Source organism: Rattus norvegicus, chromosome 3, assembly GCF_036323735.1.
Source record: "Rattus norvegicus strain BN/NHsdMcwi chromosome 3, GRCr8, whole genome shotgun sequence".
Taxonomy (NCBI): domain Eukaryota; kingdom Metazoa; phylum Chordata; class Mammalia; order Rodentia; family Muridae; genus Rattus; species Rattus norvegicus.
Window position 1 is genome coordinate 153,481,403 of NC_086021.1, and position 27,689 is coordinate 153,509,091.

The 27,689-nt window shown below is 45.2% G+C and overlaps 1 protein-coding gene across 3 annotated transcripts in view; it reads left to right on the plus strand.

Moving 5' to 3' along the window:
- Nucleotides 1-23,095, plus strand: part of Slc24a3 (solute carrier family 24 member 3) — a 499,080-nt gene extending 475,985 nt beyond the window's left edge. For all 3 annotated transcript variants that reach the window (NM_053505.3, XM_039106001.2, XM_063284741.1), the window contains exons 16-17: nucleotides 16,483-16,548; nucleotides 21,188-23,095. In NM_053505.3, coding sequence (NP_445957.2) covers nucleotides 16,483-16,548; nucleotides 21,188-21,334 — 213 coding nt within the window. In that variant the 3' untranslated portion in view covers nucleotides 21,335-23,095. The remainder of the gene's footprint in view (nucleotides 1-16,482; nucleotides 16,549-21,187) is intronic.
- The last annotated feature ends 4,594 nt before the right edge of the window (nucleotides 23,096-27,689 follow it).

Below are 27,689 nucleotides of genomic sequence, written 5' to 3' on the forward strand. Positions count from 1 at the left end.
CTATCTACAATACATCTAGTATATCTGATTGTTTGCCATATATCTACAATATGTTTAGTATATCTGCATGGAGAGGAGAGAGAGAGAGAGAGAGAGAGAGAGAGAGAGAGAGAGAGAGAGAGAGAGAGGGAGGGAGGGAGGGAGAGAGAGAGAGAGAGAGAGAGAGAGAGAGAGAGAGAGAGAGAGAGAGAGAGAATACAAGAACAATGCTAGAGACAGACTATCTAGGTGGGATACATTGAACGGGTGCTATCTATTGCATGGTCTCAGATTCCAAACAGCGCTCCTAAATTCTGCAGGTCCATGGGTAAGATCGCTGTCAGTCAGCTCCCATGACTGGCCCACATCGACCATATTCACAAGCATTTGATGCATAAGCCAGAATACTGACAGATGCCAGAAAAATACATAAGGACCAAACAGAAGGCATGACTTGTCTTGAGTGTTTCTTTTCCTCTGTATTCCTGAAGGGAAATCTTATATGAGAGATACTGTTGGGGGTCCATGAACATCTTTAAGTCTGATGATCTACCAGAATACTGACAAGAACCAAGAGCAGGTTATATTCACAGATAAGATAATGCAGCAAAGGATTTGGAGGGAGAAAAAAGCAACAGGAAAATAAAGTGCATCTAGTGTCCAGAGAACTCTGGTGCAGGCTTCCCGGTGTTTTTCCCAGAGGACCTTGCTTTCTCTCTTGTTAGCAGTGATCTGCAGGGACATGTGTGAGTTGCCTTATGCAGGGAAGTACCCTGGAATTTGCAGCATTGATGGGGGGCTGGTGAGGCAGGTATATTTCTACTCTGAGAACAACTGTAGTGAGTAGACCTCATCTCCTAGTATGCCCCTTTATTCCTCATAAACAGAACACCGGCAACCAGCATTGCAAGAGTGGGTATTGGCTAAGGCTTCCTGGGAGGCCTGATATATTAACACCTGCTACCCAGATCAAGTTACTCTTTTATTTGATAGAGTATATCACTAAGTACTCTTAACGTGCCGCAGACAATTCACGAAACCTCACTGGGGTAGCCCCACCATGGCTAATTTCCTACTAAAACTCCATCACTGACATTCCCACTCTGACAGCTCCTACAAATACTTCTAAAAGGAAACCCTGGGGGTGTGGCAAATTCCATGAAGCAGCTCTGCTACCTCTGAGACCTTCCCTAGTGTAGAGAAAGAAAAGCTATAGCAAATTGTGTACAGAGGTGGATAAAGTCAGGTCAGTCCCCGTCCCTTTGTCCAGATAAATCTTATTTGGTCACCAACGTTTATTTGCTTAGCTGTCTGTCCAGGAAGGAGAGGAGGAACTAACAGCTATGACCTGGACCAGGTTCTCCACCCTACCCATTCCCCAACCCATCCCAGCATCTTTGCTGACTGACCCAGGGCCCAGGACCCCTCTTAACATCGTCTTGTTCTCAAGCAGGGAGCAATAGTATTGTCTGTATTTAAGCTCACTCACCAAGTCTGGCTTGTCACTTCCTGAAAATGCAAGGTTTGCCTACACCTGGCTCGCCTGCACCTTCACTTCCTTGCACCCTTCGCAGAGTGAACAATGCATGTGATTTATAGGAGACCACGGGCAGACCCTTCTGCAGGGCTGGCAATGCGGGGCAGCAGCGCTGGCTGGTGACATGGAAGCACTTGGTGGGAGACTGGGGCAAGTAAAGGATTTTTTTCAATTTTATTCCATCTGCATTAGTTTAAGTTTATACAGCCACATGGATCTTAAAGCTGCCTGTGGGACACTGTAGCTCCAGAGGATGAAATTTAAATTATCCACAGCGTAGCCCAGAGAAGATCGCTGTTAGCATTTTGGCTTATTTTCTCCTTCTAGTTTGTCTTAAACAGCTGAGACCCACTGTACAGATATTTCACATGTTGCCCTTCCTTATTTCTTATTAGATTAAACACAGTTTGCTTCAAATCACATTAGATTCATTCTCAAAGGCAGCCTAGAATTGTAGCATCTGGGTTTCCCAGAAAGTGCTTGGCCATGTCTCTGTTCGGGGACAACTCACATGGCTTTGGGTCTTACTGTCATGTTAAATGACACCTCAGACACCTTTGTGCATCCACTTACAGGGTTTAGAGGTCAGTAAGCATTGCACATAGATCTGATGATATAGAATAATAATATAGTTTTAATGGCATTTCCAATTAAATTACACTTTAATTTTAAACAACTGGATAATTAACCTTTATTTTTTCAGCACTGGAGAGTGAGCACGGGGCCTTGTACATACTAGATAAGGGTTCTACCCTGAGCTATATCTCTAATTCTTGGTATTTTTAGTCAGTGTCTCACTGTGTAACCCAAGCCGGCTTTGAAACCCAAAATACTCCTGCCTATGCCTTTTAAGTGCCTAAACCACCAGCCTACACCATCGTTCCTGGCTTACCTCTCCTATTTTAATTAGTCAAATGTCATGTCTGAGGTTTAAAAGCAGCTTCATGCCACCTATATGTAGTGAACATAGGAGCTTTGTGGGGAGAAATACTGCCTTTCATGCACCCAGCTTCCTCAGAGCACAGCAGGGGTAGCAGACACACACTTGAGGCATGGGAGGCAGGGGTTGACCATAGCAGACCCCACATCTAGATCTTCTTAATTTGCACTGGTTTTCATCAAACACTTCCCTTTCCTGAACAGAAGGGTTCCCTCAGGCCTGAGTGGGTGCATCATTTGGTACTCTCTCCAACTGACACTAGAAATAAGTATGGACCTAACTTTTGTTTGGAGACAGGGTCTCATTATATAGCCCTGGCTGACCTGGAACTCTGTGTAGATCATGTTGGCATCCAACACATAGAAATCCACTTGTCGGGGTTGGGGATTTAGCTCAGTGGTAGAGCGCTTACCTAACAACCGCAAGGCCCTGGGTTCGGTCCCCAGCTCCAAAAAATAGAAAAGAAAAAAAAATCCACTTGTCTCTGCCTCCAAAGTGCTGGGATTTAAAGACACACACCACTGCTCCCCGCCCCATATTTATTTTTCAAAATGATGCGTGGAAGTGGGACCTCTGCTCCTGCCATTCAGTCTTTTCTGAATCTCTGGCCTCAAAACGACCTTCTGAGCTCTAAACAGAAATGCTCCAGATAACATGACTTGACTTCTGTGGAAAGAAATTAGTGACTGTGTATTGGCAACTGATCTTCCTTGGCAAGGAAAGTGATAAAAACACGTCTAAGCCCAGGCGAGCACCAGCTGCATGGATCTGCTGCAGTGCATGGATCTGCAGTGCATGGATCTGCTGCAGTGCATGGATCTACTGTAGTGCATGGATCTGCTGCAGTGCGTGGATCTGCTGCAGTGCGTGGATCTGCTGCAGTGCGTGGATCTGCTGCAGAGTGTGGATCTGCTGAAGTGCGTGGATCTGCTGCAGTGCGTGGATCTGCTGCAGTGTGTGGGTCTGCTGCAGTGTGTGGGTCTGCTGCAGTGTGTGGATCTGCAGTGCCTGGATCTGCTGCAGTGCATGGATCTGCTGAAGTGCGTGGATCTGCTGCAGTGCGTGGATCTGCTGCAGAGTGTGGATCTGCTGAAGTGCGTGGATCTGCTGCAGTGCGTGGATCTGCTGCAGAGTGTGGATCTGCAGTGCATGGATCTGCTGCAGTGTGTGGGTCTGCTGCAGTGCGTGGATCTGCAGTGCATGGATCTGCTGCAGTGTGTGGGTCTGCTGCAGTGCGTGGATCTGCAGTGCATGGATCTGCTGCAGTGCATGGATCTGCTGAAGTGCATGGATCTGCTGCAGTGCGTGGATCTGCTGCAGAGTGTGGATCTGCTGAAGTGCGTGGATCTGCTGCAGTGCGTGGGTCTGCTGCAGTGCGTGGATCTGCTGCAGTGCGTGGATCTGCTGCAGTGTGTGGGTCTGCTGCAGTGCGTGGATCTGCAGTGCCTGGATCTGCTGCAGTGCATGGATCTGCTGAAGTGCGTGGATCTGCTGCAGTGCGTGGATCTGCTGCAGAGTGTGGATCTGCTGAAGTGCGTGGATCTGCTGCAGTGCGTGGATCTGCTGCAGAGTGTGGATCTGCAGTGCATGGATCTGCTGCAGTGTGTGGGTCTGCTGCAGTGCGTGGATCTGCAGTGCATGGATCTGCTGCAGTGTGTGGGTCTGCTGCAGTGCGTGGATCTGCAGTGCATGGATCTGCTGCAGTGCATGGATCTGCTGAAGTGCATGGATCTGCTGCAGTGCGTGGATCTGCTGCAGAGTGTGGATCTGCTGCAGTGCATGGGTCTGCTGCAGTGCGTGGGTCTGCTGCAGTGCGTGGATCTGCTGCAGTGCGTGGGTCTGCTGCAGTGCGTGGATCTGCTGCAGTGCACTCACAATGCTCCTTTTGCTCTGGTTTCCTTCACTCCCTCTCCGCCTTATCAAAGTTATGAAGAAGTCAAAAACAAAACAAAAATGGCCTTTATCTCAATTCCAACTCCTTGTGGTCTCCTCTTTGGAGAGCTAGAAGTACAAGGAACCACAAGAAAAGAATTTGTGCTCTAAAGAACTCTTAACACTCAATTTCTTATGTTTTAGGGGACAGTGGTCTGGTTTGGCTTGGCTTGGCTTGGTTTGGTTTGGTTTGGTTTGGTTTGGTTTGGTTTGGTTTCTCAAGACGGTTTCTCTGTATAACCCTTGGGTTGTCCAGGAGCTCACTCTGTAGACCAGGCTGGCCTCAAACTCATAGGGATGTACCTGCCTCTGCCTCCTGAGTGCTGGGATCAAAGGCATGCACCAATGGGCTGCAGCTCAGTTGATTTGGTGTCTGCATTGCACGCACTAGGTGGGATTCATTTAAATATCTGCTTAGGTTAAGGTTTCTTTTTTTTTTTTTTTTTTTTTTTTTGGAGCTGGGGACCGAACCCAGGGCCTTGCGCTTCCTAGGTAAGCGCTCTACCACTGAGCTAAATCCCCAGCCCCTAGGTTAAGGTTCCTTAAATAATCATTTTATATTTGGTTAAATGAAACTACTGTATATATGAATATACGCATATATATATATGAAACACTTATACATAAGGCAATACATATATTTAGGGCCTTTAATACATTTACCTAAACTTATAAGATGCATAATATTTAAATGATCTTAAATTTACCTTCAAAAGTAAAAAGTACAAAAGTGGAGACAAAGTGTGGAGCAGAGACTGAAAGGCCATCCAGAGCCTGCCCCACGTGGGGATGCATCCTATAAACAGCCACCAAACCCAGACAATATTGCTGATGCCAAGAAGTGCTTGCTGACAGGAGCCTGATATAGCTGTCTGCTGAGAGGCTCTGCCAGAGCCTGACAAATACAGAGGTAGATGCTTACAGCCAACCATTGGACTGAGCACAGGGTCCCCAATGAAGGAGTTAGAGAAAGGACTGAAGGAACTGAAAGAGTTTGCAACCCCATAAGAAGAACAACAACATCAACCAACCAGACCCCCCAGAGCTCCCAGGGACTGAACTACCATCCCAAGAGAATACAGGGATGGACCTATGGCTCCATCCGCATATGCTTCAGAGGATGGCCTTATTGGGCATCAACGGGAGGAGAGGAAAGGCTCTTTTCCCCATGTAGGGTAATGCTAGGGTGTTGAGGTGGTAGTGGGTGGGTGGGAGTGAGAGCATCTTTCTAGAAGCAAGGGGAGGAGGGAGAGAAGATGGGAGGGGGGAAGGCGATGACATTTGAAATGTAAGTACATAAAATATCCAATGAAAAAAGTAAAAAATGAGAGTATGTAAAAACTTTCACATAACTTTCAAAAATATATCAACTCCTGAATAGTAAACATTTACCCCAGCAACTGACTCAATGGACGGACAGGAGCAGGAGACAGGAGCCTTTCAGTGTCAGTAAAATCCCTTGTATTCATCAGCTCAGCACAACTGTAATATAATGTGATATGACGATAATATCAGAGACAACTAACTTAGAGAGAAGGAAAGGTTCAAGGATCTGCCATGCCTTCAGTGACCTGAGGACACCGTCCCTGGACACACCCACCCCTTAAGAATCCACACTGTCCGCATTAGTACCATCCCATTACATGTGAGTTTATAGGGAAAACTACCTGAATTCAAACCACAATGTTCTCTATGTTTGGGGGGTTGTTTATGTTTATTTTTAATTTTAATTTAAAATTGTTTTTATATGATATATTTTGATGTTTTCATCTCCCCGCTTTCTCCCAGATACCCACAGAAACTCATATACCCTCCCTGCAGCCTCACCTCAGAACAAAACAAATAAACAAATAAGATGGGGGGGGAAGCCAAAAATTTGTTTTGTTTTGTTTCTAGGATAACAGGGTATGGTCATAGAAGATAAAATCTTTGAAACTGCTTAAGTTTGGCTGGAGAGATGGCTCAGTGATTAAGAGCACTGACTGCTCTTCCAGAGGTCTTGAGTTCAATTCCCAGTACCCACATGGTGGCTTAAACCATGTGTAATGGGATCTGATGTCCTCTTCCAGTGTGTCTGAAGAAAGTGACAGTGTACTCATATACATAAGATAAGTAAGTAAATCGTTAAAGAAAAATAAAAACAAACAAAAAAACCCTCTAGTTCATCCCAGAAGTAAACCAGATCCTTTTACCCACCTTGAAGTCTTCTTGACCAAACATGAACATCAGGCCTGAAACTGCAACTCAGGCAAGCTCTCTACCACAGATAACCCTAGACATCACCCACCTTCCCTCTCCTTCTGACATTCCCTCAGTAATATAGAGAATGGACAATAAGATATTCTCACATCTATACAGCCATACTTTTTCCAGTATTCAACACCCAGTGACAAAGTGACATCATAAAAACAAAACTTGTGACCCAAGCTCAGGTTTTCCATCTAAAGATGACATAATTAGTTTCCTTTGGCCATTATGTTAAACTATACAACCATGACTGGTTCTGGGGAGATGATCTCTTTCATTTTTTCATAGAAGAGAAACAATAGCCCAGCCAGGCATCTCTGAACAGCAGCCAGGCACACAGGGCGGAGTGTGGAAGGTGCATTGGGTACCATTGTATCCAAAAGGAGCTGTCTCAGAAGCCAGTGCAAGGAAAACCTTCATTCATTTAATTTTAGAGATACAAGCATCCAAGGGCCTTTCAAATGACTTCTCTTTTGAAAGCTCCTATTCATATGCTTTGGGAAAACCCGGATTTTATTTTGTACATGGAGAGAGGCTGGGGTCCGAGTTCATTCTCTTCTGCGCATAGGTTATCTGGCTGTGCCCTTCCTTCTTGTTGAAAATGAGATTTCCTTTGAACTTTAAAAGTTCAAAAGAAGTATGGTAAGCTTATTTTTTCAACACTATTAACAATGTAAAACTATCTAGAAGCCATAGTTGTGCAGTTTTTAAAGTATGTATTCTAGAAACTCTCTTCCACAACCGTCATAGCATTCACGATGGCAAAGCCTTCATCTGGAGTCAGAACAAGAAGTAAACGGGCCAGAAATGAGGTCAGAGAAGCTGTGAGCTGATCAGTAGAGTCACCACCAAGCCAGGCTTAGCTCCTAGGTCCCAGCTTAATGTGCTACCTTTAACTTTTCTCAAATAATTTGCTTTCAGTTTAAGAGGACTTTTAATGAGAAATGGATTCTCATGAACAAAATGCCCAAGCTGTACCCAAGTGGGCAAAACACTCTGTCAGCATAGATATACTGTCCACTCAGCCTCATGCCATATATGACCCCTTCCCTCCTTTTCGTACATCAGTGGCCATGCTGCAGCCTGAGTTTAGGGTCTCCCACAGCACCTCAGCACTCTATATATGGTAGGAAGTTTTCCTTGACTAAAGAACAAGTTAAAGAACAGTTCTATCTCCTTGGCCGAATTAGCCACCAGCCCCTTTGTGTGGGATAGCTCCTGAGAGCTTTGCCACATTCTGGCTGTGTAAAATCATTTGCGTTCAAGGAAATAATCTTGAGTTTTAAGGAAGAGTTATTGTATCTCCAACCTCAAGGACAAGTTTCAAGTTCAAGTTGTCCCAAATAAAATACTTCCATCCCAAGCAGATAGGCACCTTGAGAAGGGTGGACTTAAATTGTGTAGGAAACACAGAGAACGTGCTCATATAGGTACTCTGTGTAGTGATGCTTGACCAAAATAGTGGTACAGCATTTGACCCTACTAAACCAGGTCTTTGTGTCGCCTAGAAGCCTGAGGTCTACAAGAGAAGAGCAGGGATACCCCCATCCAGAGGCTTCTATTCGTTCATTGTCTGGGTAGTCCTGCAGGTATCAGCTTAGATGTCAAGGATGATCTCCCAAGCCCGAATCAGGCATCACTGCCATGCTTCTCAGCATCCAGCTGTACAAGTGTTGGGTATCTAGAGAAGGAGAGGCTTTACTAGAGAAAGAGGGACCACTACTGCAAAGGCTCTGAGGGAGCTCATGTTCAAGGAGAGGAGGAAATCCGGGTTGTGAGAGTGTAGGATGAGGGAGACAGGTGTTACACCAGTGACCTAAGCCTAGGTGTCACACTAAGGGAAGTGCAGTTCTGGTCCCATTCTGCAGACCAGAGAACTAAGATAGGGTAGTTATGTCCCACATCTGGAAAGATATCGTTGCAGATACAGATAGTGCCACAGTCATGGTAAGAAAATGTGGGGATGGGCATGGAAGTCTAAGCTAGAGTCATCCCTAAGTTTGAATCTTTGCTGAAGACAGAGTGGAGTTAAGCATAAGGTGGCATCATATATGTCAGGTAAGGAGGGAAGGAAGTGAAAGGGGAGAACACTCCTGACTCTTGAGTCGTCTCTCAGTGTTCCACAGATACTATGGGGGCTTCCTCTCAGTGTTCTACAGACACTGTGGGGGCTTTGGTCTTCACTGGGTCCCCTGACTAAGTGAGGGATAAGTCTCACAGTACAGCAGTTCACAACCTGTGGGTTGTGGCCCCTTTGGCAAACCTGTATCTCCAAAAATATTTACATTACAGTATATAACATTAGCAAAATTTCAGTTTGAAATAGCAATGAAAATATTCTTAAGGTTGGGGGTCACCACAACATGAGAACTATACTAAAGGGTCACAGCTTTGGGAAGGGTGAGAACCACAGCTATCATAGGTTTCTGTCTCAGGGTTGAAATATTCTGAGTCCTTTCATGATGAAGATCCCTTTTTCTATCACTGTTTTTTCTGAGCTTTCATGGGATTCTTTGGGTGGTCAGTACTCCAAGCCCATCTGTTCCCGGGCATCACTGTATGGCTTTGGGCCGAGATGCCGGAGTCTCAGAAAATGGCACAGATTCATGGGAAGGCAAACTTAGGACGTACTTGTTACAAGTATGTGGTCTGCCCTTGTCTCCACCCAGAGTTGATCCCAAGAGAGAGGCTTCATTTCAGAAAGCACCCTCAAGGGCCTCCTTCTGTTCAGTATGACAGTAACCCTCAGGACATCTTTCCACATCCCCGACATCAGAATCGAGCAGCCTGTGTGGCTTTAATGGCCTCTCCCAACCTCTGGAGAGACCTGCCGACAATTCTGAAGCAATTTTCCATCTTGTCCAGATGGGATTTCCGAGTCATAATTATGGCATAATTACCATCCAGGCATCTGTTCTGTGCCTGACATTAGATTCACACATCTGACAGCGAGGGGGAAAATGCACTTTTACAGATTTTGACATTTCTTATACTCTATGGCTTATTCAGAAGCCAGCTAGTTACCCAAGTGCCCTGAGTAAATAACCCTAAGCATGAAGGTTTAGGCAGTAAGTGCTTCTTGGGCCATTATAGTGATGAACAGCCATGTGTGAAATTTAACAGAATCAAGGGGGAATCTGCAGTCAGACTGCAGGAAATCAGGGCAGAACTCGTGTTCCCAAGCGAGGCTTTAGAAACTTACAATACAGCATCAAAAGCCATGAGAGCAAGAAGAGGGTCTCTCCTTTTCTCTGAGCAAGAGTTGATCTTATTCCGGGGTGCACAGAAATAATAAGACCTTATAGCTAGCTCATCCTTTCTTGCAGCAGGCATTAATTAATTTCTCCTACTACACACTGAGATGGCAAGCAAACCAGACATTACTGTGCTTCTGAAACGGCAGCCTATGTACAGGAAAAGCCAAGTAAATCCAAACAAATCAAAACAAAGCACGTGATGCTTACCCTTCTGAGGGTAACTGTGCAGAATGCACGGTGTCGTGAAGCAGGGCTAGAGGACACTCGTAAGAAAGTAGTGTTCCTTCTGAGGCTGGGGTTTTCTGAGCAAGCATATTGAGGAGACTCCCCATGGCAGGGGGAAAACAAAACACCTTGTAAAAGACCAAGATGTGAGAAGTCTTGACACATTGATGGATCCCATACCACCCAGGGAAGCTCCTACGGCTGGGGTAAAGACAGAGCAACCATGTGGCAAAGAACATTGTAAACCGTAGTAAGAGAAAGAATCGTGGGTATTTGAGAGGTAGAGATGTAATCATGTTGCTGTTCAGAAAGACTGGTTATAAGCAGAGCATGGTGGTGCTTGCCTTTAGTTCCAGTATTCAGAAGGGAGAAGCAGGCAGACTTCTGTGAGTTCAAGGCCAGCATGGTCTACATAGTGAGTTCCAGTTCACCCAGGGCTATACAGTGAGACTCTGTCTAAAATAAAAAGGGAAAGAAATAAGATTATGGGGATTACACAGAGAAGGGATTGGAACCAGACAGAAGTGGTGGTAGCAAGCCAGAGAGGCATAGAGACAAATAGCATAATGCTATATAACATAGGCCCTGAAAGTCAGTAGCATACATTTGTTCATATATATTCCTCATGCACTGGTGTGCTGACAAGTGGTTGGATGACCAGGCCCTGGCTCCAAGCCTCAGAGGACTGTGCTCCAAGTGTCTCTCACTCTAGTTGGACCAGTGACCTCATAAAACGCATTTTTATGATGAAAGGCGAGAGCACAAGAAGTCATGCTGAACTCCGCAAACACACTTCAAAAATATGCTTCTCTCAAGTCAGACCTACTCATATCCTGTCAGCTAAAGCATGGCACCAGCCAGACCCCAAACCAGAAGGGTAGGGAAATGCTTCTGCCCACTGTGAGGCTATGGAAATTAAGTACCTGTATGTCTAATGCAGGCGAGAAGGAGCGAGACCCACAGCTCAGGCTGTATCGGTTATAGTGCTAAAGCTAGAGAGAAGGAGATGCTAAACCAAAGGCACAGAAACACTGCACATGAGCCCTGGAGTGTTAGCGATGGTGAGCTGGGAGAGACAAGGGCGTGGTCACTCAGTGCCGTGTCTGCCTATAGAAAGGTTTGGGGTTTACCATTGAGTACTTTTGAGGATTTTAGTTAGGTAACTCACTTTGAATGTTAAGGTTTCCTTTGATACTGCTTGGGAATATGTATAAGAGAGGAAGATGGCAAGTCAGGAAGGTGAAGATAAGATACCGCTGACTGGACGTGGTTGGCATGTAAATGGGAATAAGTTAGGTTCTTGAAGGAAGAGTTGGTTACATTTTCTAACAGTTCTAGGATGAAGATAAGGGGAAAGAGTCAAAGGATGCTTATTTGGGGTACCCTATGGGGAGAGGAAGGACAAAATATGGGACAGGGTCCCCATTAAGATGGGTCAAGTTTGATGGGTTTCAGGGTCATCGTCGTAGAAATGAGAAGCAGATGGTGAATTGGTGCGGAGTTTGTGAGAAATTCCACAGGGGCCTTTGCGTCTGGGAGTATATGCAAGTCACCAGGAGTAAAAAGCCTTTAGGGGCTAATGCTAATAAAGGAAATAAGTGGGGACAGAGAAGAAAGCCAGAGCCATGTCTTAGTAATGTGTAGAAAAATAAATCATGGTGCAAAGGAAGGTGAGGAGTGGTCAAACAGAAAGGAGGGAACTGCAAAAAGTGAGTCAGCAGAACCAGAAGGCTTCAGGCCTTTCCAAAGACCCCAAGGCCAGTTGTCACCCCACCACCGCCATCTCCAGATGTCTTCTAGAAGAGTCCAGGGCTGACATTTCTGATGTGTCTTCTCTTTGCTCTCTAGCAGAGGGCAGGAGCTACGCCTCTCTCCCATCAGAGGACTTCTATAGGATGCCCAGTCAGTTCTTGATGTCTTCCCCTGTCACTGTTGCCTGCCTTTCTCAGCAAGGAATCCTACTCTAATCTCCAGTACCTGGAACCTGACTGTGTTTGCTAGAACCAGCCTTCCTGTCCTTAAAAACCCCTAACCCACCCCCCACAGTCACGGCAGCACTCCAGCTGGCTCTTATGAGCTTGAGTAGTCACTACCTACAGCTCTTCAACCCACCAGCAGAAATGTCCTGCTGGCTGAGGTGGATGCATTTCCGTGATAGAAGTCGGCAAAATAGGAAAGACAGCCACTGGTAGGGACAGTCTGCCTTTTCACATGACCTGGACAAACAACTTGGAGGTATGTGGTGGCATTTTAGTGGATGGCGCGAGTCACGGATGTTGTATCAGAGGCCCTGGGAGCTATAGTAACATCACCCATCCCTATACACTTGGTTCTTGGATTCCAGCTGGTGTTTGGGAAAAGGAAAGATGGCTAGAGATTCTAGTGTACAAAAGCTGATGAGGAGAGCTCTTGGGTCTCACTTTTCATCAGTCTAAGTGGCCCAGAGATGATGCAATCCTGAGGCAAGGTTCAGATGAGTTGCTTCAGGAAGGCCAGGAAATGCCACTGTGGGAGTGGGAAAGTAAGGCAGGATGAGCAGGCAGCCAACAGCAGCTGTATTAACAATCCAGTTACCATAGAGACAACTACAGCTACATCCCTACAGAGGGGCACTGTGTGAGACTCTCTTGGGAAGACTCTCTTCGCTCTAGATGGAGCAGCAATGACAGACCGAATTAACAACTATACCAAAGTCCAACTTGATGAACCACTGAGTCTCTGGGTTGCTTACTGGAGTGTGGGTGAGGGGCTACTCACAGACGCATGGATGACTCAAGGACAGCTGCATCACTGAAAGCGCACTGATAGACCACAAAAACCATAGCCATGCATTCTCCAAACATGCCTGCAGTTGGACAAACCAAAGACTCTCCTCTCTTGGGTAGTCCCTATGGTTATATAATACCAGTGAAAGGAACCTTAGGATCCTGCTCAGTTTTAGCTCTCCCAGACTTCTAAGTATTGCTTTCTTCCTGGGTACCCCCCTCCCTCCAGGAGAGAAAATTTCAACATTGATAGGCAACAAGGGAGCTCTGGGAAATAGAATAGCCCTCTCTCAGATGACCCATCTGAGGGGCCGGCAAGCTGAGGCTACACCTGATCCTGGGAGTTACCATGGGGAATAGATGCTTGGAGTTCAACAGTTCAGGAAGAAGTCTGCAGATACAGAGCAGGGCACTGGATATTGGAGGTAGCCAGTAGCCATCTAGAGGCCAGGAATGGGGTGTATGATCAGTGCAATGTTCCCCAAATGCTTATCACTAGAAAAGTAATCCTAGAAGTCATAGGTAATGGTGTTTGGAAGTGGGACCTTTCAGAGGCAAAGGGGGTAGAAAAGGTCAAGCAGACAATGGCCTTTGTAGCTTGTTAAGAAAAAAGAAGGGGACTAGAGAAGTAGTTCCATAGTTAAAAGCATTGGCTGCTCTTCAAGAGGGCCCTTGTTTGATTCCCAGCACCCACGTGGTGTCTTATAACCTTCTGTAACTCCCATCCCAGGGGATCTGAAACCCTATTCTGTCTTCAGTGGGCACTGCATGCACATGGTACGTGGACATAGCCACAGGCAAAATACCCATACACACGAAAAAATCCTTGAAAATACTGAACAGTCTTCATTGAAGGAAATGATTGCTCTATCCAATCATTTGATGATCTGCACACAGAGACAGGTACAAGTGCACACACGCACGCACACATACATGCACGCACGCACACACACACACATGCCTGCACACACGTGCACACACACACATTACAATACAGCAAAGATACCCCCTTGCCAGATGCCAAGCAGCAGCTGAAGCCATGCTTTTAGACCTCTCAGCCTCCAGAGCAGCAAGGCAAACATCTACTCTTTATAAAAATAGTTTCAGATATTTTGTTATAGGAATGGAAAATGCCAGTGCCACCTGCTGTTTTGGCTCCCATGATTCATTTACTCAGGACTTGGAAAACTGATAGACAAGAAAAGCCAAGTAGGAACTTCCAAGGACTCATAGGTGAGAGGAATACCCTGGCTTTTCCCTTTGGCCTGACAGGTGGAAGGAAGTCTAGAGTCTAAGGCCAGAGTCCAAGAACAGACTTGACCTTTCATTGGGTATGTAAGCTGCTAAGTTGTCTCACCTTCAAATAAGAATAAAAGTCCCCACTTATCCCGTGGAGCGGTCCCTAGTGTGTTTGGACACTGTGTTTGTGGGTACCCTGTAGAGAGACAGGGCAGGTAAGAATGCAAGTTGACGACAACTTTTCTGGGGCTTGAATGCTTTTTCACACACACACACACACACACACACACACACACACACACACACAGTAAATTCTTCAGTGAAAGACACTCTCGCCCAATGATAACATTCAGCACAAAGCCAGGGTTAGTAACATCCTCAGGAAAGCTACAGCTGAACAAGTGTTAGAACTGCCCACTAAGGAAACCCAGAGCCCTGGGGAGGCTGAGACAGGAACGTAGGACTGCAAGTCCAGCCTAAGCTACACAGTAAAAGTCTGTCTCATAAAACAAAGAAGGAATTAGGGGTGGAGTGACAAGCAACAAAGCCTTTGTTGTTTTGCCAAGAGAATTCTCAGATTAGGTAAAGCTCACTTCAGACCATCAAGAAAGATGTCCTAGCCCCTGTATGGGGAAAATGGAATCTTTTTAGACTTGGGTTCTTAGATCCCTGAATGCCACGAGGCACCAGGAACTGTTTTATGTGAAACAGAAATTCATGGAACTGGGGATGAATGAGTCTCCCTGTGCATCCGTACCAGAAAACATGCATGTGCTGTGTGGGCTGCGTGCCTGTTGACTTTGGAAGCGGCCAGACTTCTGTTTCCTCTCTCACAACTTGCCAAAAAAGGAATTGGAAAGGGAAGCTGAGTGTTTCTGAAGACAAGAAATGAAAACAGCCCTAAACTTCAGAACCGAACAATCTGAAGCAGGCCTCACGCGATCAGATCATCCTCGCCATGAAGACTCTGCATTTGAACCTGCGGTGCCTCCCTTCTGTGAGGCAGTGGGCCAGGGGGGTGGCCAAACTCAGTTCTGTACAGAGTTGAAGCCCAAAGGCTTTTGCAAAGCTGATGCAGAAATGACAAGAGTTTGATTATTTTTGTCTGGCATCCAGGCCCCCAAAGATTAGTTCTGCTGCCTGCAATGAGAGCTACCTGGGTTACCCGAGTGATGGAAGTAAAACAGGTAAACAGGCGAACAGACAGACAGACAGGCAGGCAGGCAGGCAGGCAGGCAGGCAGGCAGGCATAGTTATATATATATATATATATATATATATATATATATATATATATATATATAGTTATATATATAATATTGTATGTTATATTTTTTATATTTTATATATATTTATATATTATATATAAAACTATGTATTGATATGTATATAAATATAAATATGTATTGATTCCACATGGTGGTGAGTTTCCTAAGGACGTTTTTCTCAGGCATGTCATATAAAATGAGCATGCTTCCCTAACTAAACCCTCTTTTTTCTCCACCTTCACATTCTTGCTACTCCTCGGCCACTGCTCAGATCACTCCACCTCTATTTTCATGTCATAGATAAAATCTTTACATATATAATTTATCATTTGTATTTTTCATATGGAACTCTCAGCTTCTTCTCCAGCAACATGTCTGCCATTTTCCTTTATAGGAGTTGACATGGTCATGGTGTCTCTTCACCGGATAGAAATTCTAACTAAAACATTAAGGGATTAGATGATTTCAGAGCAAGGTTTGCCATTGAAGTTTCTCCACTTGGTAGCGTCTCGGATGGCTTTGGCTACACATCTGTTGAGTAGAGCCAGCCAAGTGCTGAGGAGAAGGAAGAGCATCCCCTTTCAAGTGGCAGTCCGTCCACTGGCAGCCATGTTCAGTGGAACTCTCAACCGAGTTGTAAATCACATAGTATCTCTCTCAAACAAACTATGTAAGAAATAAAAAATAAACTTTGTCCATCTTTCCCCATCACTTTTGGGGTGACATAATTCACCCTAAACCTAAATTACCCTGGGAACATAATTTACCCTGAGAAAACTAAATGTCACCAGAAGTCAACAGGACAGTGTGGTTGACAAGAGTCACAAGGTGATGGAGAGTCTGAGTGTTTGTGGGCTGGTAAAGCTAGGGCCCTGCCTTTACAGTCAGGTGAGGATTGGGCTGGGAGCTGGCAAAGAAAGCTGTGTGTGTCTGGGAAACCACACGTCCCTGGGAACGCACAGCTGCCCTGCCACTGTCTGTTTCCATTCTAGAGGAGAAATTCGGAATCATCGCTCCTCAGGCTTGCTTGAATGGCCTGCACTAAGCAGGGTCCTGATGCAGAAAGCCTAATATTGGTCTTCCTTCTTTACAGATTCGGCTGAACAGCAGAGGGCTCATCTACTCCGTGGGCTTGCTCCTGGCCTCTGTCTTTGTCACGGTAGGTTTTGTGGCTTCTTCCCACCCTGAGGTGTTCATGTTCAACCCTTCCCCTTGTTACTTTGGAGAACAGATGGGTGCGTGTGTGGCCTCCATTAAATGGGGTAGACATCCAGATGTGATCTCTTGGCTGTTTCTTCTAAACAAACAAACAAACAAAATACCCTAGTAACCGGCTGGAATGGTTCCATTTCTAAAACGAGTTAGCCTCTTAGAAGCATGGTCCTGTTTCATATCAAACCTTAAATATTTTGGAGTCCTACAAGTATAGCTCAGCGGTAGGACACTTTTCCTAGAATGCCCTAGGTTGGGTCTTCAATCAGACAATTAAAAGCAAAGACTTGGACTGGGAATATGGCTCAGTGGCTCAAGTGCTTTGGGTAAGGATAAGGACCTGAGTTCAAATTCTTCCAAATTTACATAAAAGCCAGGCATTGCGATGCATGCCTGTAACCCTGGCACTATGAGACAAAGACAGGCAAAGCCAAGGGCCCCCAGGGCCACCATGGCCAGTCAGCTTAGCCAAGAAACAGTGAGCACTAGGTTCAGTGAGAAACCTTGTTGAAAAAATAAGGGAGAGAAGTAATCAAGGAAGACATTCCAGAATCAACCTCCTGCTTTTACACATTCACAGACCTGCAAATGCATTACACATGTGTGCATACACACACACACGCGCACACACACATAGAAGGTGTTCCCTCTTTTGTATTAAACTAGATTCCATGTTATTGATCCTTCTAGACTGTAAAACACCCCCATCATTCCTTGTCTTTGACCCATACTCAGAGACTAAGAGTATACATTTTATTGCAAGGCACTTCTAATGCTACCACACTCACCACCTTGGTCAGTACATCCATTTGTGTAATTCAATGTTCTCAACTAGACTTTCTGTTTGGCAGCAATAAATTTCCACCTGAAGTATTCCTTAGCATACAAATTGGCTGTTGAATTTTTACCTTAGTAAGTATTGAAACACAATGTATTTTCTTCCCTCTGTGCTCCAAGTCATTGCACCTCACCTGGTGTGTTCTTAACATAATACGCCAAGGAATGAGGAGTCATAAGGTCCGGCAAGAAGGACGAACAGTAATTTAGAATATGGGTCTAATGTCAAGATTTTACATAGTCAAATTCTGCCTTACATACGAGTGTGCATTTACAGAGTCGAGCCTTTCATTGTTAGGAAGTTTCTCGTCTATGGGAACTAAGTTTAAAGTTGTACTTATTCTTTTCCTGAGCTCTGAGCCCAGAGCATTTGCATATGCTAGGCAAGGGCTAACACTGAACTGTATATCCTGCTGTTTTTACTTAACATTTTGAAGTAGGGTCATAGTAAGTTGTACAGAACTTGTGATCCTCTTGTCTTGGCCTCCCAGGTAGCAGGGATTACAAGCCCACACTAGGTCTAGCCAAGTTATGATGTCCTTAACAGCCACACAGTATGCTCAGTCCTTTGCATGTTTCCCCTGGTGTCACTATTACTACTCTATTATATAGAGGAAGGATAATGCCTAGGGACATTAAATAACCCATGGTTATTGGTGCCACGTAGACTGTAGATTCAGCCAGATGGAAACACAGTACACGTGTAGGCCTTCTCTGTCTCCTTAGGCTATTCTGTCATTGTGCAAGCCTATTGGAGGCTTTACTAACCACTTGTCCAGTTATAGAAATGGACTTGATGAGAGAAAAGTAGTCTTGGAAAGAATACAAAATTTCAAACATCTTGCATTTGAAATGTCTGTTAGACCTCCAAGAAGAAAGAGCAAGAGAGGTGGTGGAAATAAAAAGCTAAATTTAGCAGAAATGTCCTAGATAGGGTGGTTTGGTGTAGATCTAGTTAGAAGCTCTGCGGTCTGTGAGATTTCCCCAAGACAGTGAATGTAGTCAGAAAGCATGAGAGACCCGTGGTTGGAGGCAGGGAGGGCTCAGACCCTTGGAGATCAAAATGATGAGTATGAAATACTTAAAGAAACAGAGAAGGAGCCATAGGGAGTGGCACATAAGGCTTTTAGGAAACCGAGGCAGAAGGATCACGTGTTTCAGGCCAGCCTAAGCTACCTAGTGTGGCCCTACCTGGAAAGAAAACAAAGAAGCAGAGAAAGCACAGTCATTGGATGGGAAGGAAAGCATTAGGTGTGGCCCCTTGGCAGCCAAGTGGACATGAGGGCTCAAGACAGAAAGAGTGACCAGATGTTCTGAGCAAGTCACATCCCAAATATTGGCAGTTAAAGTTAGAGATAGTGCTTGTCCCACTGGTAAGAGCAGTTTGCAGTAGGGCGAGTTAAGGGGAACGAGCTTAGAAGAATGGAGTAAGAGGCCAGATACCTTGTATTCATAACTCTTTCAAACTGTCTGTAAGATGATTGGTTTAGGGGGCTGAGAAATGGAAAATTATGGCAAGTATTGCCTTCATAGCAAAAGGTGCAATGATTGCACCCCCGCCCCCAACCAACCAAAATAATCCGGGGGTTGAGAAGGAAACATAGCAGTCAGTGAAAGAAAAGAAAACTGCCAGAGAGACAGCTTTAAGCACATGGTCCAGTGAACATATGAAGTTGGCTGTGAATGGGGATAGGAGGGCATCCTCCCTAAGAGGAGAGAAGCTCAGCAGATACAGTGAAGAAAGCCTGTGGGAGGGAATGAAGGTAGAGATGGCATTGTTACAGAACTGAGGGGAGATGGAGCCTTCAGAGGACCCAGGGAGGCCAGAGATGTAGTTTGAAAGTATTAACCACCAACCTAAGTCAGAGCACTATCAGTGTGGCTGGGCACCGTTCACCAGCTTTTGTGGTGAGCTGTGCATATCCAGGATGACTGAATGGACATGCGACTTGAACTGAAGGATCCTGGATTAGTCAAGCAAGCAAGGATGCCAAATGAAAGAAAAACCAGAGACTTTCCCCAAAGCTTTAACAGATGGAGTGGAAAGAATGTCCAGAATGGAGGAGAGAGGCAAGATGGGCAAAGCCCATGGGACTCTGGTTGTCTTAGTTACTTTTCCATTGCTAAGACAAAACACCATGATCAAAGCAACTTAGAAAAAGAAAGCACTCAATTGGGGGCTCACTGTTCCAGAGGGATAGAATACATGGCTATTATGATGGGGACCATGGGAGCAGGCAGGCAGGCAGGCAGGCATAGCACTGGAGTAGTTGCTGAGAGCTTTTGACTGATGAATAAGCATGAAGTAGAGAGAGAGCCAGACACTGGGAATGACCTAGACTTTTGAAACCTCAAAGCCCACCTGTGATACTTTCTCCAACAAGACCACACCTCTTAATCCTTCCTAAAGAGTCCCACAACTGGAGGTCAAGTGTTCAAAATGCAAGAGCCTTTGGCAGCCATTTTTATTCAAACCACTACACTGACTGCCCAAACATTTTAGGTCCTAGAGGTATGCAAAGTTGTGGAAGTTGGGTACTGTCTTAGTTAGGTACTGCTGGAAACAGACACCCTGACCAAGACAACTCTTATAAGGACAACATTTAATTGGGGCTGGCTTAGAGGTTCAAAGGTTCAGTCCATTATCACCAAGATGGGCAGCATCCAGGCAGGCATGGTGCAGGCAGAGCTGAGAGTTCAACATTTTCGTCCAAAGACTGCTAGTGGAAGACTGACTTCCAGGCATCTAGGATGAGGGTCTTAAAGACCATGCCCACCGCGACACACTCCAACAAGGCCACACCTCCTAATAGTGTCACTCCCTGGGCCAAGCATATACAAACCATCACAGGTACCCATGGAAATAAGACAGAAAGGAAGGAATATAGGAATGTTGACACCAAGGTATTAGGTGTTTCTGCTACGGATAGCAACAGGGTCAAGGCCAGGACACTGCCCCAAATGAAGAAGTTGTACATGCACCACAGGATAAAAACCGGATGTGCAGCATTAAACACCTAACATGAAGCCAATATAACCAAGAGGGTGGATTTTGTATCTTATTTCATCTAAATGTAAATATAGGTAGACACGTGTGGCTAACAGGCTCAGCAGAGAACTTAGTCACTAGTAGGTAACAGGTGCAGAATGCAAGAACTTCAAAGATGGAGGGTGGTAAAGGTCCTCTGTAAGGGTCCACTGTGGAGACAACAGGTGTACAGTGGCAGGCTCTGAGGGTGAGTCAGGACACCAAACTAGAGAGATTAGAGGTGACCAGGGCAGCATGATGGACAGCAACCAAGCCAGTTGGGAAATAAAAGATTTTACTCTTGGTTTTGTGGGAGGAGAGAAATAATTATTTGGAAACATCAGTCTGTGGACAACTTCTTCACCTTCATCCACAGCAACGGGAAGAGGTTCATGGGTAGTAGAGAGTTGGCTAGGGGAGGCTCAGGGATATAGAAGGTGTCCTCAGGCATTAGCTAGGGCTTAGAAAGGTGAAAGAGGCTGATCCCGAGTGCCACACACAGAGGACTATGGGGCTGGAGGCCAGGAACTAACCTAGGCTACTCTGAGGTTTTGGACCTGTCAATTTTAACATGATGGCCACCCGTCTACATGGTCTAGCTTCCTCTCTTTGACTTTAATGTCCCTACTCTGCAGGGATGTGGCAGGCTCAGGCCCATCCCTCAACACCCCTTCCCCATGCCACCCTCCAGACACCCTCTGACCTATTCTGTATGCTCCAGGTGTTTGGCGTTCACCTGAACAAGTGGCAGCTGGACAAGAAGCTGGGCTGTGGATGCCTCTTCCTGTATGGCGTGTTCCTCTGCTTCTCCATCATGACGGAGTTCAACGTGTTCACCTTTGTGAACTTGCCCATGTGTGGGGACTAATGATTGACCAGGTCACCTGCCGAGGCCCAGGTCCTTCTTTTCTGTGCAATACGAGACCCGGCCGCACCCGAGTCATGCGGCCCCTCAACGGCCGCGGCGTCCGTCTCTCCCGTGCTGTCTGCGGGCCTGTCCTGGTGGTCTAGGCTCTCCCTGCCACCTCCTTTGCTCCCAAACTCCCTTGGTCCTACCTCCCAGCCAGCCCCCCTCACCCACCCACCCCATTCCTGTGTCTTCTTCCGTGTGAAGACGTCCACCATCCACATGAATTTTCAAGCTCCATATTTGAACGGTGACTGAGATTCTAGAACAAAACTGGCTGCTAACTGGCCCAAGCCAGGCACAACTTACTCCAATCCCTCCTCCTTTTTTTAAGTTATTTCACAGAAGATACCCTAATTTATGACCAGAGACTTTGAGGAAACAGGAGAGGGTCCGCTGATGGCAGGAAGTATTGGGTTTGTTTTGTTTGGGAGTGATTCCTAGGTTACCGGGTTTGGGAAATGGTTTAATTTGAGGGGGTTCATTGTTTCTTTACTTTTCTTTCAGAGACAGAGGACTCCCCTCGAGTCTTCTCTCACTGGGCTCTGGCTTAATAGATGGTCCACAGATTGTACTGTCTCCTGGGGGAGAATCCAGGCACGTTGGGAATTTAATAATTAGTTGGGAAACCACTGAGCGAGACCACCAGGAATAGATGCATGACATGACATTTTTCTGCTCAAGGACACATCACTAAAGTCCTGAAGGCTTCACCTGGGGGTGGGGGGTGTAAGGTGTTAGAGGAAGAAACCTGCTTCTCACATGTTCACTATGCCCATCTCCCTCCCAACTAGGTTCTTTCTAGTTTTTCAAGCAATAGTTCTCGCCTGCCTAAGGCCTTTGACAGGAAGACCCTGACTAACTGTAAGGCACCAGGCAGTCAACGACAGAAACTTCCCCAGTGTGTGAGTCCTTGACATGTGCTCTTGTTGCTTGGCATTTGTGGTGACAGGGAGTGACCCCAGAGGCTATCACTGTGCTCTGGACAGAAGTTACAGACACTGGTTTCTTGGAAAATGAAGAGAAGCACATTTTGCACAGATGTCGTCAATGAAGTCCCAATTTGCCACTTGGTATCGAGTACACTGGACCCTGACAGCTGGCTCTTGAGCAAACATCCTTCCTCACAGGATGCCACCAATAAGCTAGCCAGTTTCATCCCTCCCGTCCCAGAGGGATGGCCAGGGAGGGAGGAAGCAGAGAACTGCTGCATTGAAAACCACAGAATGGGTTCACCTCAGACTGGCTCAAGGGCACAAGTTATTGTGAACATTTCGCCAATCACTGCTCAACCGCCCTGCTAGATTTTTCTATGATGCTGAATTATTATGCAGAATAACTCCACCAAGTTGAGATACACCCATGCTTGTTACACTTGTATTTATTGAAACTGTGGATTCTTGCCCGCCCGTGCTCTCCCTTGTATTTACTTTAAGCACTGATCACTTATCATCCACTCGGTATGGTTTTCCCAGTCCCTTGTACACATCCTGGTTTGAATTGTAAAAAATAACCTGCTACAGACTGGTTGAACGTTTCTGTCTGAGCTGCAAGCCAAGGGGTGGCGTCAACCGAGGACCAGGAGTGGAAATCACCCATTTGGGCTCTCAGAGCTAAGACACACTTACTGATTTGGTTGCACATTTTGCACTGGTTTATGGCGATTGTTTTCTTGGACGAATGGTGTAAAATAAACTTCTCTGTTCTGTATCCTCCCTCAAACACAGTGTATTGCTTTCTCGACTAGACTGGTGTTGTTTTATAGCAGGGAGAGCATACAGGAGGTGAGTGACTGGAAGAGCTATGGGGCCAGGAAGGTGTAACCTCTACTTACTTATTCTAGCTGGACTTAGCTGCAAGACTGACTAGGAAATAACAGGTATGAACTGGCAAATAGTGGATCTGTCTGAAGTTTGAAGAGGTTTTTGGATCTGTGTCATGCACAGAATTCTAGAATTCTGCCTGTGGTATTGTGCGTGTGACATTATGTTCGGGTTCCCTTTTTTTTTTTTTTTTTTTTGGTTCTTTTTTTTTCAGAGCTGGGGATCGAACCCAGGGCCTTGCGCTTCCTAGGCAAGCGCTCTACCACTGAGCTAAGTCCCCAACCCCTCGGGTTCCCTTCTTTATGCTGGGCATAAAAGGAAAATTACCAGAGCCCTGATATGTTTAATGCGTCCCAAGTTCTCCATCCTGATGTTAGAAAGTTTCATGAAAATTAAGACCTTTCTGAATTGGCCATGCTATCTGGAATCCTAGCTCTTGGAGCACTGAGGCAGGGTGATCAGAATTCAAGGCTACAGGAAGAGATTCTGCCTCAAAAAAAAAAAAAAAAGCAAACAATATGTATCTTGTCGAAAAAGCCAGTTCCTCAAAAGAGACCATAACGTATAGTTACAACAAACTGTAGTCTGATCCAAAGGATCTGTCATTGTGCCTGAAAGTCAGCACAATTTATATAGGAACTGGAAGAAAGATGGCGTCTAAGTCACAGCAACAACTTAACTACTTAAAATGTATATTCCTGTGGTAGGAATATCCAAGGTACCTGCCTTTGTTTTTTATATTTACATCTTCAGGCGTCTGGCTACCACAATCATGTGTCTCACAGATACCCCTTGGATGCGGGTCAGGGTATTCTATTATGCCTGTTGGTGTTAAGTATTCATTACTTAGCTTTCCAAGTCATCCACAGAAAGGCACATGACCAATCAGCTCTACATCATCTTCCTCATCTCTTCTACACTGCTGCTGACGAAATCAGGGCACTATGTGGTAGGCCAGCACACTGAGCTACAGCCCACAGAAACTTGATTTAAAAACACACATTGTCTGTAAAATCTTTAGAAATCCCAGTTCAGATCTCAATGTCTCAAAGCAAAAATCCCCTGGATGAACCTGAGGCTCACAGCTGTAAACCCAGTGCTTGGGAGGCAATTGGGAAGGAGAGAGATCAAGGCAAGTGTGGACCACTTAGTAAGTTCCAGGCCAGCCTGAGCAATATAATGAGACCTTGACTCAAAATGAAAGGGGGAGAACCCATCCATCCTTCCATCCATCCTGGGCTGAGCCACTTTTTCTGTTTCCACCATGAGGACTGCTAACACAGGAACTGAGGGATTCCCTTCTGAAATGAGAATTTAGTATATTTCTGCCTGGATTCCAGCCATGCACAATTATTTCTTGAGGTGTCCGTTGAGAGTGTGGTTTCCAATGAATCAGCTGTCCTGTGAGGCAAATTTGCTAATGTTAAGTATTTTAACACTCCTGACAGAACTGCTACTTGAAAGAGACTAAGGAGGTGGAAGAAAAAGATTGAAGAAAAGACTCCTTTTCCATACCTAACACTTCCCGTTGTCAACAGTTCCATTAGAGCCCCTCACCGTAGTGCTCTGATGTGATTTGTTCTGGTAACCCTGGAGACTGTCATCTCAAGGCCTCTACCAAGAAAGGAAAGGTGCGTGGTAGAACCTGTGTGCCCTCCTGAACACATCCTACCTGGCCCTGCAAGGAGGTACCTGAAGAAGCCCACCTTTTCTTCCTGGACTGTCCTCGCTTTGCATATGGCTACTGCCAGCATGCATGCCTTCATTAGGACAGTTTCCTATGTGACCTCTTGGTGCATCTGAGGCCAAGGAGACCACTCTAGTCATGCCGGTAACGTGGCATCTGCCCTTTCATATCCTCTAGGAGGATATGCCCTTTGGTATGTGCGTGTTTTGTGTTTATCTTCAAATAAGATGTCATGATGTGGGCTGGGGAGATGGCTCAGATGCAGAAGCAGAAGGACCTGGGTTTGGCTCTCCAGCATGAACATGAAGGAAAGACAAGCCAGGTGTGACAGTGTGTGTAATAACTCCTCCAGCACTAGAGGGGTGGAGACTCGTGGGTCCTCGGACCTTGCTGGCCTGGCCAGCAAATTTAAGTAATCAACAAGCTTTGGGTTCAGTGAGAGATGCTGTCTCAAAGGACAAGGAGTAACAAGGAAAGACTCTCAGTACACATGCGCATACCCAATGTGGAGGAGAGACGTGATGATGAGACTGGAATAAAGGTGCTGGTTGGACTTTCCTGAAAGCATTTTGCTGAAGGCATTGATAACACACAGTCATAATTTTGCATATGAGGGATCTGAGACTCATGTATTGCAAACGGTAAGTTGAAACTGATTTTAAGCACTCAAGTCTCAAAGAAAAAAATCTAAACATTTAAAGGAATATAGTAGCCTACAATATCAGTAATGGTCAGTTTTTGGGTCCTAGAATGAACTAGAAACAGTATCTAGTTCTAGTCACTGATCACCTGTGGAGTGGCCCGAAAGCTGCCCAAATTGTTCACACAAACATTCAGTTGGTGGAAAAAAGTAAAGTTGGGAAACTGATAGTGAACAAGATGGTTTTATCAAAATGTATTTTCACCTTTTCAAAATGGAATGACTATCTGATTAATAGGATGCTTCAACAGTGGTTCCGACCCATCTCAATGAAGTATTTTGTAAGAGTTAGTTCACTTCCATATTGGATTTAAGCTTCACGTTGACACGACATATACATATGCACACAAACACACACACACACACACACACACACACACACACACACACACACACTCACACGGGAATAGGGGGAACCTGCCTAATACAAAAACTGTCCAATAGATTTTTTGTTAATTATTGAGATGTCAAACTATTTTCATAAGACTACAGGAATGAAGAAAATTAAGCAAATTTGTAAAAAAGGAAACAAATTGTATTCATTGAATATCATTGAAAGATGTGGGCACTACCACGATATTTTAAAAGGCCAGGAGCCATGCTGGTGCAGACAGGAGGCCAGCAGTGCACAGGATAAATTATGCCATGGCCAGAACTGATTTCACTCTGCATTTTTTACTCAGCTTCTGAACACAGAGCAAAGGATAAGAAATTCAACCCACATTTTTCAGGTGAAATGTTATGATCAGGGTAATATATAATAATTATACCCTTAATAAACTACACTCAGTCACCTCAGTCATTTAAATAGTTTTACTCAACCTCAATATAGCAAACGTTCTTACCAAGTTCTAGAAATTTTAAACACAGCATTTATTCTCATTTTGTTTTATTTTTGGCTTGTGTTTTTGTAACACAGAGGAAGATTTAAATTTTAATTTGGCAAGCCACTGAGTGGTTTTTTTTCCTACTTAATTTACATAAACATATGCATCTACAGATACATTAAATTTGTTTTTCTTCAGCTAGGCATGGTGATACAAGCCTGTAATTCTGTAGCTCTGCAAGCAGGGGCACGAGGATTAAGAGTTCTAGGTCATCCTCAGCTACAATGAGTTTGATGCCAGCCTAGGAGACTTGAGACTTTTTTGTTTCTGTTTCGTTCTGTTTGTTTACGTGTTTCATTGTAAGTGGCAGCTCATCCTGCTTATTTAAAGCTGATTTGATGGCGCTGCAGCATCTAGTTTGTTAGGATAAACGGCCTCCAAGTTCTGGCAAACCCACGCACAGATCTTGGAGTGATATGAAATGAAGAATTTCAGAGTCCCGGCAGGCGCTCTTGGCTGTATCTGGCTTGTGCCCATTGGTCATCCTGAAAATGAGTGCACTCATGTATGAAAATGTTTTGGCCTAAAATTGGTATTTTGTACTCAGAAAAAAAAAAAAAAACAAGCGAAGCGCCCTTCCATGCCATGCCTCTCTTTCTGTAGATAGATAGGGAAGGCATTCCATCTCCCTGTCATGGAGTGGAGGAGGGGAATTCTTTAGAAGTGAACTAGGAAAACTGTACTCCTCAGTCTGTGCTGCTCTCGCTGCCAGTGGGTGTGGACCAAATTGCCTCATGCTTCAGATGAGACTTAAAATGTACTTTTGCTCTTAGATATGGGTCTCTCCTATATCAGCCCTACCATGGTCACCACAAGTAGACACCATCGATTGTTTGAATAGTCTATACAGTTCCCATCTATGAAAAAAAAGCCCAGCTTGTCTGCACTTGTCCACCTTGTCGTCTACATTGGTGCTTTTAAACCTCACTGTGGAATCAGCTGAAGCCTTACTGAATAAACATTTCAGCAGGCCTGTGGGTAACCCAAGAATTCTCATTTCTCACAACCCCCAGATACTAACCGCTGTTGGGGTAGAACCCACTTTGGGAACTGCTGCCCTAACTAGCGAGGGCCATAAAGGAACATTTGTCTTACCCCAGACCCACAGTGTGTCAGAAAACATGCACAGAGATGGGTGTGTCGTATTTTCACCATTTTAATATTATCTTTTCCTTCTGCTTCCACTGGAAGTAGACAAGAACCCATGCGTCCAGCTCTT